The sequence below is a fragment of the Dreissena polymorpha genome, chromosome 3 (assembly GCF_020536995.1).
Source record: "Dreissena polymorpha isolate Duluth1 chromosome 3, UMN_Dpol_1.0, whole genome shotgun sequence".
Classification (NCBI taxonomy): Eukaryota; Metazoa; Mollusca; class Bivalvia; order Myida; family Dreissenidae; genus Dreissena; species Dreissena polymorpha.
This window is the reverse complement of record NC_068357.1, coordinates 26,294,265-26,307,602: the sequence shown is the minus strand read 5'-3', so window position 1 is coordinate 26,307,602 and position 13,338 is coordinate 26,294,265. Positions and strand designations below refer to the sequence as shown.

At 38.9% G+C, this 13,338-nt stretch overlaps 1 protein-coding gene across 4 annotated transcripts in view; it reads left to right on the top strand.

Annotated features, from left to right (window-relative positions):
* Positions 1–10,526: 10,526 nt before the first annotated feature.
* Positions 10,527–13,338, top strand: part of LOC127873352 (protein phosphatase 1 regulatory subunit 27-like) — a 318,207-nt gene continuing 315,395 nt past the window's right edge. For all 4 annotated transcript variants that reach the window (XR_008046111.1, XR_008046110.1, XR_008046112.1 and 1 more), the window contains exons 1-3: positions 10,527–10,923; positions 11,509–11,725; positions 13,186–13,336. Coding sequence is in view for 1 of the 4 variants with exons in the window: in XM_052417204.1 (XP_052273164.1) it covers positions 11,530–11,725; positions 13,186–13,336 (347 nt within the window). In the remaining 3 variants the exon portion in view is untranslated. The remainder of the gene's footprint in view (positions 10,924–11,508; positions 11,726–13,185; positions 13,337–13,338) is intronic.

The following is a 13,338-nucleotide window of genomic DNA, read 5'->3' as shown; positions in this document are numbered from 1 at the left end:
GGACAGCCAGAAAAGATAGTAGAGGCGCTGATGCAATCGCTGATCCAATTGGATCCACCGAAGAACACTCCTGATAGTCTTCAAGCATTTTATGATAGACTAGAGACCAGCGTAAGAGGATTTTAATCACTAGAAGAGTGCCAAGAGACATATGGGAATCTGTTGGTGTCTATCTTAAGAGACAAGTTACCGACCGCAGTACGTCAATGTATGGCACGTGATCATGGGACCAATCGCTGGAAACTTCCTGACCTAAGATGTGCCATCGAGAAAGAGATTGCCATCATGCGAGAAGGCGACAAACGGGAACTTCCGGTTTACGGCTCACATATGCCGACTGCGTCATTCCATACCGGAAGTAGATGTCCGAGGAAAAAACTCATGCCGTCAAGATCAAACGAAGACATTAAACATCGGAAGGTGACCGGTCATTTCTGCGATGGAGAACATTTTGCAACAAATTGTAACAAGACATCCAACGACAGGGTTCAAATTGTTAAACAGACGAAATTGTGTTTCAACTGTCTGTCAAACTCACACCAAGTAGCATTGTGTAAACCCTACAACAGATGTCGCAACTGTCAGCGAAAACATCATACCGCCATCTGTGAGCAGAGGAATACGAGCTCTTCCCTGAATCATGATGCCTCTCCATTCCAAGGCAGCGCAACGGGACATACGATTCTGCATTCTTCCACACAGGCATGATCTAATGTTCTCCTGAAGACCGCCGTTGGAAAAGTAAGTTCCGACAACTGTGTTATTGAAGCAAATGTCTTGTTAGATGAAGGTGCTCAGAGATCTTTTATCACAGAGATACTTGCGAATGAATTAAATGTTAAAGAGACTGGTACAGAGACAATCTACTTGGCAGCATTTGGTCATTCATCTCCAAATGTACAGATAATGAAAACCGCCACAGTGCACGTTATCACTGACCGGAAGGAGCGGATCCCGATTGACGTCCTTATTACGCCCACCATAGCCGTCCCGCTTCCGAACTTACAGAAAACCATCACGTCCCTATCGTACCTTCGAGGTATAAAATTAGCACACCCAGTTACTGCTCTTGAGACGTTTGATATTGCATTGCTGATTGGTGCAGATGCTTACTGGAAGATAGTTCAGAATCACGTTGTAAGAGGCAACGGACCTACGGCGGTACAGTCGAAACTTGGGTATCTTCTTTCTGGCCCACTGCCAAATACAAGCGCAGGGACAATGCACCATATGCTGAACGTTATGACGTCAACTTTGAACACTTTGACATCGAGCGATTTTGGAAATTGAGAGTCCATAGGCATCACGCCGGAAGCGGAGGTGACCTCCGGTCCGAAAAAACTTCAAACATACAGCGTGAAACTGCCATGGAAAGAAGACCACCCACTTTTACCAACGAATTACGATGTAGCCGTCAGTCGTACACAGAACATGATAAAACGTCTACGAACAGACCCGTACATGTTCCAGAAATACGACGATATTATAAATGAACAGCGAAAACGTGGATTTATAGACGCCGTTGACCAAAATTTAAAGCCAGACCAACTGGTTCCCAACATTCCACATCACAGCGTGCGAAAAGAATCGCTGACAACCCCGATACGAATCGTTTACGATTGTAGCTGTCTGAGATCGTCCAACGAACCAAGCCTGAACGACTCCACCGGAACTGAACGACCAAACTGGTATTCTAATGCGCTTCTGATTAAACAAGTACGCCGTAACAACGGACATCAAAAAAGCATTCCTACATGTTGCCCTAGATGAGAGTCATCGTGATGCTACCCGGTTCATATGGTTACGAGATCCTCGAGATCCAAACAGTCTATTGATGACGTACCGGTTTAAAACGGTGTTGTTTGGCGCAACATGCTCGCCCTTCATTTTGTGTTAGACAATCTTAAAACACCTAGACTACAACAAGGAAAACTGGGTGAGTGACCATGTTCGCCGCGGTATATATGTTGATAACATCGTTTCCGGTTTCCAGGAGGAGAGTGACGTCGTGAACATTTATCACGATACCCGGGAATTGATGTCGGCTGCAAACTTCAATTTACGCTCCTGGAACTTCAATAGCAAAATTTTGCGTGGCATAGCTAGTGTTGACTGTGTACTCGACACTGATGAACAAACAAAGATTCTCGGAATGAGGTGGACCTCAGATGAGGATACATTGTGCTTTCGACTAAGACACATTCCTGTTGTTGAAACTGTGACAAAGAGAGAAATATTACAGCATATTTCGAAAATTAACGATCCCCTTGGCATTCTTTCACTGGTGACTATTCGTGCAAAGATATAGTTACAAGAACTGTGGAAAATGAAGTATTCATGGGGCACTCCAGTATCACCAGAGTTATACCGGAAGTGGAGCGACTTGGCGTCAGACGTGAACACACTTGCTTCTTACAGAGTAAATCGTTACTTGTTAAAGAACACATCATCAAGAAATTATGAACACATTTCTCTTCAAGTGTTTTGTGATGCAAGTATGACGTCATATGGTGCTGCAGTTTACATCTGTACCGGACATGAATGCTCCCTGTTGATTGCGAAGTCCCGCGTCGCTCCTCTCAAATCCCTTACCCTACCACGATTGGAACTGATGGCTGGCCTCATTGGGGCGCGACTTACCAAACACGTACAAAAAGAATTGGAGATTGAGAATGTACAACTATGGTCTGACAGTCAAATAGTCTTGCACTGGTTAGCTTCTACACGTGCTCTACCAAGATTTTTGAAAAACCGTGTTGCTGAAATAAGTTCACTTCTACCAAATAATGAGTGGCGATATTGTCCTACACAAGATAATCCCGCTGACCTGTTAACCCGCGGAATCTCAGCAGAGCAGTTTATGCAAAGCGATCTTTGGGTCAAAGGGCCGCGTTGGGTAACGGATCCCGGAAGTTGGCCGGCATGGGAACCCAAGAACACAGCTGTCTGCGTCGCAGAAACATGTTGCCATCCATCAATGCAAGCGGTTATTGAACCAAATCAACAGGAAGTTCATGGAGTTCAAGCGGTGAACTGCATGGCGAAATACGGTCATTTACAGCAGTTACTGCGCGTGACAGCATATGTATTACGATTTATCAAGAAATGCAAGAACAATTGCCTATCACAGTCTAGATCATTGACCGCATCTGAGCTACTTGATGCAGAGAAAGAATGGATATCGAGTGTTCAACTTTATTCATATAAAGAAGACATTCAATGTCTTCGAGATGGTCATTCACGAGCGACACTGGTGAAACAACTGAAATTGTGCATTGATGATAGGGACTTACTGCGATATGGAGGACGTATACATAATGCCCCGGTAACGGAGACTGTGAAGTTTCCGTATCTATTACCCCAGAGACATACATTCACTCGACTAGTGGTGATAAACGCTCATGAAAGAACTCTACATTCTGGTCCAAACTCGACAGTGACTTTCATACGTCAGAAATACTGGATTCCTGCAGTTAGACGCTGTGTACAGCATGTGCTTAAGAAATGCGTGCCATGTAGGAGAGTTGTAGGCAAGCCATACTCTGCACCGGATCCATCACCGTTATCCGCCGTGAGAGTGGAAGAAGCGGACCCATTCACTGTGACTGGTGTTGACTTTTCTGGAGCGTTACAGGTACGTGGTACAGACGGTCAAGACACGAAGGCATACATTTGCCTGTTTACATGTGCTTCCACCCGTGCATTACATCTGGAGCTGGTACCCGATTTGTCCACAGAGACGTTCGTACAAGCCTATCGCAGATTCTATAGTCGACGCTCAGTACCGCGGATGATGATTTCAGACAATGGAACAACATTTGTAGGTGCAGCGAACCAAACTAAGAATGAATCTTTTCGCGTCCGAGAGAATACATACGGAACTTAGCAGAAGAGGAACAGAGTGGCGCTTCATCATCAAACGTGCCCCATGGTATGGAGGCTGGTGGGAGCGTTTGATTGGGTTAACGAAAACGTCTATCAAGAAAGTGCTAGAACGCTCTTACGATGACTACCATACGTTATCGACTGTGATCACGGAAATAGAAGCTGTTATTAATGATTGACCTCTGACCTACATCAGCACCGCGCAGAGTGACTTGCTGCCGCTGACCCCTTCTCATCTTGTTTCCGGTCGCCGAATCACAGTGCTACCCTACAGCCGTGACGTGGATTTGGATCCTCAAAATATCATCACCAGAGAGAACATTTCCAAACGAGCGCGAATGCAGCAAAAACTCATCGACGATTTCCGCTCTCGATGGAGAAGTGAATACCTCACAGCTTTACGCGAAAACCAGCGGATTTCCGGGCGTTATGAGCATACGATTAAAGTCGGCGACATCGTCATGGTACACGATGAAGGTCCACGGTCACGATGGAAATTGGCAAGGGTCGAGGCGCCCATACAAGGCAACGACGGACGAGTACGAGCCGCAAACATTCGGACCGATGGGGGAATAACGAATCGCCCAATCACCAAACTATATCTATTGGAGGTCGGAGACGAAACAGTGTCATAAATTGACTGATAAATGTAGCGAAAGACAATAATTGTGCTAAGAACGTTTTGTTAAAAATGCATTTTCGTCCGTGATTTAATATTAATGTTGAATGTATAAAATTATTTGTTTAATGCTTCGATATTTTAAGTGCATATTGATGTATTTCTATGTGTTTATTCACATTTTGCGGCCCCGAGTATGTTGGGAATTTGTACATGTTACGACGCTTTCACGCCTTTGCGCGGAACGTCACGTGACGTTAACGTCATATCTGTGAGTACGTTGTTTTGATTACATTGAGATTAGAAATAGATTTAGAACTAGACACAACGCTTTCTTCCTTTTATACGATCACAAGACAATCTGTTTTGACCTGTTAATTCTTTTCAGCTCAATTCAACAGTGAAAAATGCCCATAATATCACTTCATATAGTATCTAGAACATCAACCCTATGGTAGACCACAATGAAATCGTGGTGCAAAAAGAACGTAATTATCTTTAAAAAAGCATGCACTGCACTGTTTAATTGAATGAATACTTTTTTCTACAGCAGACAGAGAGACGAATAGTTTCTCAATTTTTTCGGGGTGAACAACATGATAGTGATAATGGAAACCGTCGTACAAATAAATTTAATCAAAAGAACATAGTGGCACAGTGCAAATATTTAACCATTTAACTATCCAAAGAAACTGTGTAGCTGTTTATATATTTTTAAATGCGTGCATGCGTGTCGCTTAACTGCCACCGTTCTACACACAAAAAAATCAGCAAAAATGATAAAGAAATGCAAATTCCTTTGTTCCTACGTGTTCGCACATTCTCTCAAGTTATATGAAAAGTGCTATATTGCGGTCAATATGATATAATTTTAATTAAGAAATAATTCGTGTGCGTTATAGTTTGTTGTCGAATAACCCACGGCCGGAAGTTTAGATGCGTAGGGATTAAATCACGAGTGCGAAGCACGAGTGATTTGAAACCACGCATCTAAACTTCCGGCCGTGGGTTATTCAACAACAAACTATAATATACACGAATTATTTCGATTCTAACACGATTTTACTAAAGATTTATAGAATGTATCTTATTTTTCTTGCATACTATTTTATGTGAAGCTCTGCCCATAAAAATAGCTTTCGGCTGTTCTGTCGATCAGATCTCCGCCCTCAATAACAGCCAAACTGATTGGAAAAAAACCATTTCATTTCTCACGTTTGGTTAAATAAGAACAACAATAACTTGCGTAATCTAACATGTTTTCATTGTACACTTTAAATTAACGCAAGAGTGTTACATCTACAAGAAAACAACACTGTATATGTGACAATAAATTGGAATAAACTGACGATACTGTACAGAACAAATTCGATCCGCGATAAGAGCACACTGCCCCGATTCGAACTTCAGCCATTTTAGTATCGAAGCAGCAGACAAACACCGTGGGAAATTGGGTCAATTTTACGCATTTCTGTTTAAAGCTTAGTATTTTGTCACGTGACTTTCATTCATAAAATTTCGGATTATTACGCTGGTGGAAAATGTATCGGCATGTTTTGTTTAGCTACAGCGCGTGCTTTCAGGGTATAAGCTCCGCCCATAATTTGTTGCAGAATAACCCATGGACGATTTTCTTCTTTGTTTATATGAAATTTGGAACGTGCCGTGTTAGAATCGTTAATAATTCCATAACAAAAGACGAAAATCTGTATTTGTATTTTTTCCATAAAATTTTAACATTAAAAAGGAGCATTGTGTCAATTAAATTTATAACATTTAAAGCAAAAAAAACATACCAAAATACCTACCTTTAATAGTATTGACATTGTTACGAGTTATCATCAATTATTTATTTAAGACGGCTTAAGGAAATTACTTCAAAAGTACGTCAAAAGGTTTGTACGGTAAGCATCTACAAGCTATTCAAGTATAGAAAACAAGAAAAACAATAGTTTATTTATGCACCAAGAAGGAAATATTTGCATATCAAGTACAACCGTGCGCGACCATGTGTATTCTTCCTTCTACGTGTGTACATTTAAGTGGTATAACTGTGATGGCATGTTTTGCTCATAAAGAATAATAGGTTAGTGTTGATTATAGATCAGGTTTATCATGCGAGGCTTAGCAAACAAAAAGCACGAGCCTTGGCGAGTGCTTTTTCGTTTTCGTGCCGAGCATGATAAACCTGATCTATAATCAACACTAACCTATTATTCTATTTATCCCACTTTTTATTCAGTAAACTTTTTTTATTTAAACAAAATAAGTTTTCATGAGTGTTTGTCGTACTTTGATAATGACTGTAGTGTAACCAAGGTCAGTGTATTACTCCGCGTTCCAAAAATAACCGCTGATCAAATAATCATTTTTTTTAATCAGAATATCGTTCTGTAACAAAGTGTCGAGCGTTATTAATTACAATTTTAATCATATTGAATTGCAAATCTTTAAGTTTTATGACATCAATATGACATTAAGTTGTTATATACAAGGAACTACATTTGTTTACAACGTAGCCTAACACCACACACAATTCACTTTCGATATCAAACTATCGAGTCGATCACGAGGTGCACAATATTTGCTTCTTTGTTATAATGTGTGGTTATTTCGTGACGAAATAACAAAGATTACTTGGATTTAAGCTAATTATATACATTAACATTTTGAATGTTGAAAGTGGCACCAAAGAATTGTGAGGCAAAGTTGTTCGAACTAGAGAAAGACATTTGCTGGTGAAGTGACTGGGTGGGGCGAACATCAAGATCAACTTGTTCGACGGTAGACAGTGGTTGTCTAGGCTGCATTTCGGCCATAGTTTCGGTGCATGAAGGTGAACAAGAGGAATCTGTTGGATTGTAACATTTACTGGACTGAGCAAGAATGATCACTTTTGCTGCTGTTCAACAGATATGTTGGAATAATTGGTTATGGACTGGACAATTTTGTGCCCTGTTATGGCCATGGTTTCAGTGGGTGGAATGTTTGCATTTCGAAGTTTTTGGACCAGTAATTTGCGAACTGAGTGGTTCGTTATTCTCTTGTGCTTGAGAAAGCCGGCGTCTTTTGCCATGGCCTTCAGCATCTGACCTAACTTGTTGACACCCAATTGTTGACGCAAGAATCACCGGGATGCAGTGTCATTTGTGCGTATTGCCAGGTAGAAAAGATGCTTTGAAGAAAAATCAGATGGACGCATATCCGAGTACAGCTTGTAAATGAACACAGGATTTCTTGGTCCAGACGATTGTTTTCTACGGTCAAAGGGGAGCAACTCGAACTGACTTCTTCAAAGGGGAGCAACAACAACAGAACCTATTTGCATAGTGTTAAATTTACCTAATACTAGGTTTTAATGACAATAAATGACAAAAAAACTCGTTTTTGCTACTTTCCTTTGTTTTAAGGTCATTAAGATTGACAAACATTTGAGATTGTTTTTATTATTGATGCACTTGGCAAATACAGGTGACGAGGTGCGTGGGAAAAAGTAGTCCCGGTTCGGCAGTTGATGACGTCATTTCGTGCCATTGATTATAGCCTTGCCGTTGATTATAGATGAAATTTAATCAACGGGGCTTTAATCAACCGATTTTGCTGTAAAAGTGGGATAAAATATGTTGTTACAGCACTTACATTAACAGCAAACACATTTATGAGCCGCGTCATAAGAAAATGGGCCATATGTCATATGCGGCGGCCAGCGTAACTTCATACCAGCCTATGCCTTCACGCAGTCTTATCAAAAGCTACGTTACCCACAATAAAGTCAAGCAATGTTTTGTGGTCTCATTAGTGGACGGGGTGGCTGTTGACCAGATAGCGCGGATTCGCAGATAGGGCTGGAGCTATGCTAGCTGGATAGGACTTAAAGCCTATTTTCGCATGACGCGTGTCTTATAGAAACTTATAAATCAAGGTTATAATCAACGATTTCGCCGCTACGGAGCCACATACAGAAAACGCGAAGAGTATTCATTAATTGTGCACATAATGTAGCAATAAAATACTTACCAGTTTGAAGTGACAATCAAAACAAAAAAGATTCAAATAAATACGACAAACATTACAAATTGTTTTTGTGCCTTTTATCTCGGAAGGTATAGAAAATTTCCAATTATACATTCCACCAATCGCACATTCTCGGCCCTTTCCGTCAAACATCGGATAAGTACCTCGAAGGAGATAGTATGAATACACATTTCGGAAGCGGTATTGTGGTCTACCTACGCGGGCCTACGCGAATCAAAATTACATAGTAAAAACAAACATGGCCGGTTTTGCGAGTTGTTTACATTTTGCAAAGATGAAAATGGGGATTTTCTATGCTCTGAAGCCAGAGCAAGTACAAACTCTACAGGAATTATGGACGCCATCGTTGTTATTGTTTTTGTTGTTGTAACATTCTTAGAATGGTATCACGTGGGCGGACTACTTTCAACCCGTATTTCTCCCGAGTCCGATTATGATAATCTGCGAGGGGTACCGAATGACATTCCACATGCTAAATATTATAATATGCCATTATCAACAGCAATATCAGTATCATCATCTTCATTTACATATCAGAACACTTACATAAAAGCGTCACTTGTTACCGTGTCCGATGATAAAGCCAATTTTAAGAATAAACAATAATGCTCAATCGTAATATTGTAACTAACAATTGATGTGTGTTTTCAGTTTTACATTAATCTTAACGCAAGACTCGCATATCCTGGGGGGAAGGTTTTCCAGTATTTCAAATGTGCTTTAAGTAAAAAGGCACGTTGTCTCAGTTTGGTGTAATAACACGATAACATTCACCTACTCTTGTATTTTAATTTTTCGTACGGCTGCCTGAAAATTCAAGAAGACAAATGTGCCCTGTATCATACTCAAAAGTACAACAGTCAATAAACGACCACTTGATCTATATATTAACTGAAAACTACTTTGTTAAAACTTAAAGTATAAAAACACATGTAATGTAACTAATTTGGTACATTATCAAATTATTAAGTGATTTACTTTTATAAATTCGAGCATATAAATGCACAAACACACGTTTATTGGTGTCAAACACGAGTATTTTACTGTAAACCCGAGAGTATATGTGTACAAATACGAGTATATAAGACAACAAAATTAAGATTTCATTCAAAGGGAAATCACTCGGACATTGCTGAATGGATATAGTTGTAAACTTAAATTTGTTAAATTTTAAAAAGTTATTAACAAGAATGTCTTGATAAAATGATAAAAATAAGAACAATAACAATTTTGTGTAAAAGTATAGACCTTAGCAAAGACTCAAATTTATTATAATTAAAGTGTGAATAAAGATTATGACAAGTGCTTGCGTAATCTCGCATGGAAGATATATTCGATCGTTCACATACTTAACAAAGTAAAAATGTACACTATTCTTTGTACACAATAGAAAGCTGTTTACAGGCACTGCAATGACACAATTTACAAATGTAATTGGCTTGTTAAAGAATAGTACATGTGATAGTAAATATTAACTCTGCTTTAAAGCTGTGTCACTTACACTAAAACAGCTTTAATACTCGCTTAAAAATGAGTTAGACAATTAAAACATAAGACAAATTGTATACAAAGCGTACATTATTACTTAATGGTGAATTTGAAACCATTCACAATCCACGTACATTCAGTTTTCAGTGAATCACGGATATGTCAATGTAAGCAAACCGTTTGAACATTATTCGTCTTAATTTCCGTGAAATTCATCCCATCGTTTTCCGCACCGCGAAGTAAATGTATGATAAACATCTCAACATCGAGTTTATTGTTTGTCGTTTAGTGGATAGATTTACACACAATGATTATTTTCACATGGCAATTGTGAAGTATACGATTGTTCGTACACTGAGGAAGTTTATTCGTGGTCTCAACTCATCAACATTTGGTAAACGTGCATGAATATATCAAATTCGTGAATTCGATTGACCGACTTGCGCTTTTGAGGATAAAAGCTTATGACGAATTGTTTAAGTTGAATGCGAATTTAATGCGAATTTAATGTTAGGGAGTTCAGTGCGACATTAAATCTCGCAATCTGTTTGTCAAATATGTTTCACATATATTATTTGGGCGTTAGTTATTTGTACTGGTATAAATAATGAAAGGGGCGAAACGGATATAAAAATAAAAATAACAAGCACAATGTTTAAGTATATTTGATGTATTATATATAAACATAACTTAATCATATAGTTAAGGAGTTAACTAAAAAGTGAGGTAAATTAATTGTGTTTTTCGTGCACATTGTGATTTGAGTTCTGTGACAAGTTCGTCCAGACGATTACCTTTTGGTTTTGGAAAATTCGTTATACAGAACTTAAAATCAAGGATTTTACGATCTTCGAGAAAAACACCAAAGCGTCTTTGTCGTCCTGAACATCAGATCGGTAATTATTATTTTTCTTGTGTAATAAAAACGTTTTTTATTGGTTTATAAGGCTCAATAAAAACAAGTGGTTTTAATTTTGCATTTACATGAATAAACATTTAGCTATGTAACGTTATGCCATCGGGAAAAAATGGTATTTAACAAATACAAATATTTTATTTTGGAGTACACACATAAAAAGATAGCGATCGATGATTAGTTAATGTATATAATTAGTCATTACATACAACTTAGTCATAAGTTAAGGGCAAATAAGATCCTGTGCTCTCGTTTAACGCCCGATTTAACTTTAAGTACTTCCTGATGGTCAGTCTCTGCACTCAGTTATACATGAATTGGAAGATGCTGAATATGTATATTTTCATAAACTTGTTGATATCTCTCGTTAAAAAAATAGTTTGGCACTGATTCACTTTCCAAAATATATAAATTATATTATAGATGCAGCATCTATACACAAGATTCTGTAAAATAAAATCATGTCAATTATCGTATATGTTGTTTCACTGTTAATAACAAATACTCTATGGTAATAAGAAAAAATGGAGTTAGTCGGGTAATCGGAACCACTACAATGTTTTAGCCCTACAAGAAAATCATCAAAATGAGTCGACGGATCAGTATGTACGTCAAACAGAACCCCACTCCTGCGCCGAACACGAAGCAGCCGAGAAAGGGCGTGCGTTTTCCAGACGAATTGGTGTTTCTTGACCACATCAAGGAGAATGACGTCGCAGCATTGGATCACATGCTGAAGCGTGCAAGTCTGCTAGTTGATATTAGCGCCCTCAATGACGTGGGTAGGGCTTTTGTTCAAATTAAGATGCTAATTTAGCATTTCTTAGTACTTTTTAATAATAATACTGATTATTATTATTATGCTGATTATTATTATTTCAAATATGTTTTTCGAACGTTCGAGAAAGTCATTATTTTGTATTACAAAACAAAATTGACTTCTTTTCTGCTATTTAATGTTCATCACGTTCATATCCTGTTATCAATAGGAAATGTCAATCGAAACTTCTTCGGGGATTGTGTTTTTGTTAGAGTTGAACAAAACACGTGTCCATGGGGAACATTGCTCTCTTGTTTTTAAACAACGCTCATGTCGCAAGCTAGCTTTTTATAGCCAAATTTTACGTTAATGTGTCCGTGAATTTGAGGTAATGAGACTCAGTCCAGCGTGGTAGTCATTTATGGTCAGTTATTTTAAATTGCATGATAAATGACAAATGTATAGCCCGAAAATGCCGATTTGTGGCCAACGTCGACCATGATCTTTTAAATGTGTCATGGACGTCTGAGGTAGAGACAGGTTTTACAAAGCAAACGCCGTCTCCTTGTGGTGGCCATTAGTGATCATCTTCTTTAGAATAGCACTATGAATAACAAAAATACTGGTAAAAAAAAACTGATTCATGGCAAAATTCGACCTTTGAATTCTTAGTGCAACCTTGACTTTTGTGGTAGTGCTACACTCGACAGGTTGTCGTTTTATGGATTACATTTGTGCCAGTTATTTAAACCTTCATTTAAATGGCTAAAATATTGCTAAGACTGGAATTTACACAAAAAAATGCAAAACTATTTATTTGACCTTGAAGAGTGGCATTGACCTTTGTGGTAGGAAGATAAGTGTTACACGCGACACGTCTACTTATGATGGTTAACATTTGTACAGTTTCTAAATCAATCAATATATGCCAAACTTACGTCTAAGACAGGAATTGGCAAGCTTTTATGGCTAAATTTGACCTTGACCTTAAAGGTAATTATAGTGTTGCTTCACTCGAAACGTCGTCTAATAAATGATGGTGGAATTTGTTGCAAGATAAAGTGCCATCAATATATGCTAAAGTTATGACCGTGACTTGACATTTCTTACAGACATACAGGACAGACGGACGCACGGTGCGTTTCTCAATACCGCCCTCTTTGAATAGGAACATGACTTATCGCCTATTCGAAAAAGGAGATGGTCGCTCTATCTTCGATCGTACGTTAAATCAGTATTTTTTTACTCAAAACCGAAACCAAAATGAATGGTCTACAACTTTCTTGAACTTCTGATTGTAAGCCAAAGAAATGTGAGAGGCTGTAACCTGCGACATCCGGATGGTGAAGTACGCTCACACTCGTTCCCTACATTTTTCTCGTTGTACACGTCTCACTCTAGAATATTTACTTGTTCTTTTGAAATGATAATTGTTTCTTTTTCTTCATGTCTTACGCATTTTCATTGTTTCGTTTTCTTTAGGTGTGACGCCTCTTCATCAGGCGGTCCTGGATGGGAACGTGGCCGCAGTGAGGCTGCTGATTTCTCACGGAGCGGACATTAACAAACAGGACGAAGACCGCTGGACGCCTCTACATGCTGCCTGTGCAAACGGTCATTCTGACATAGTCAAGT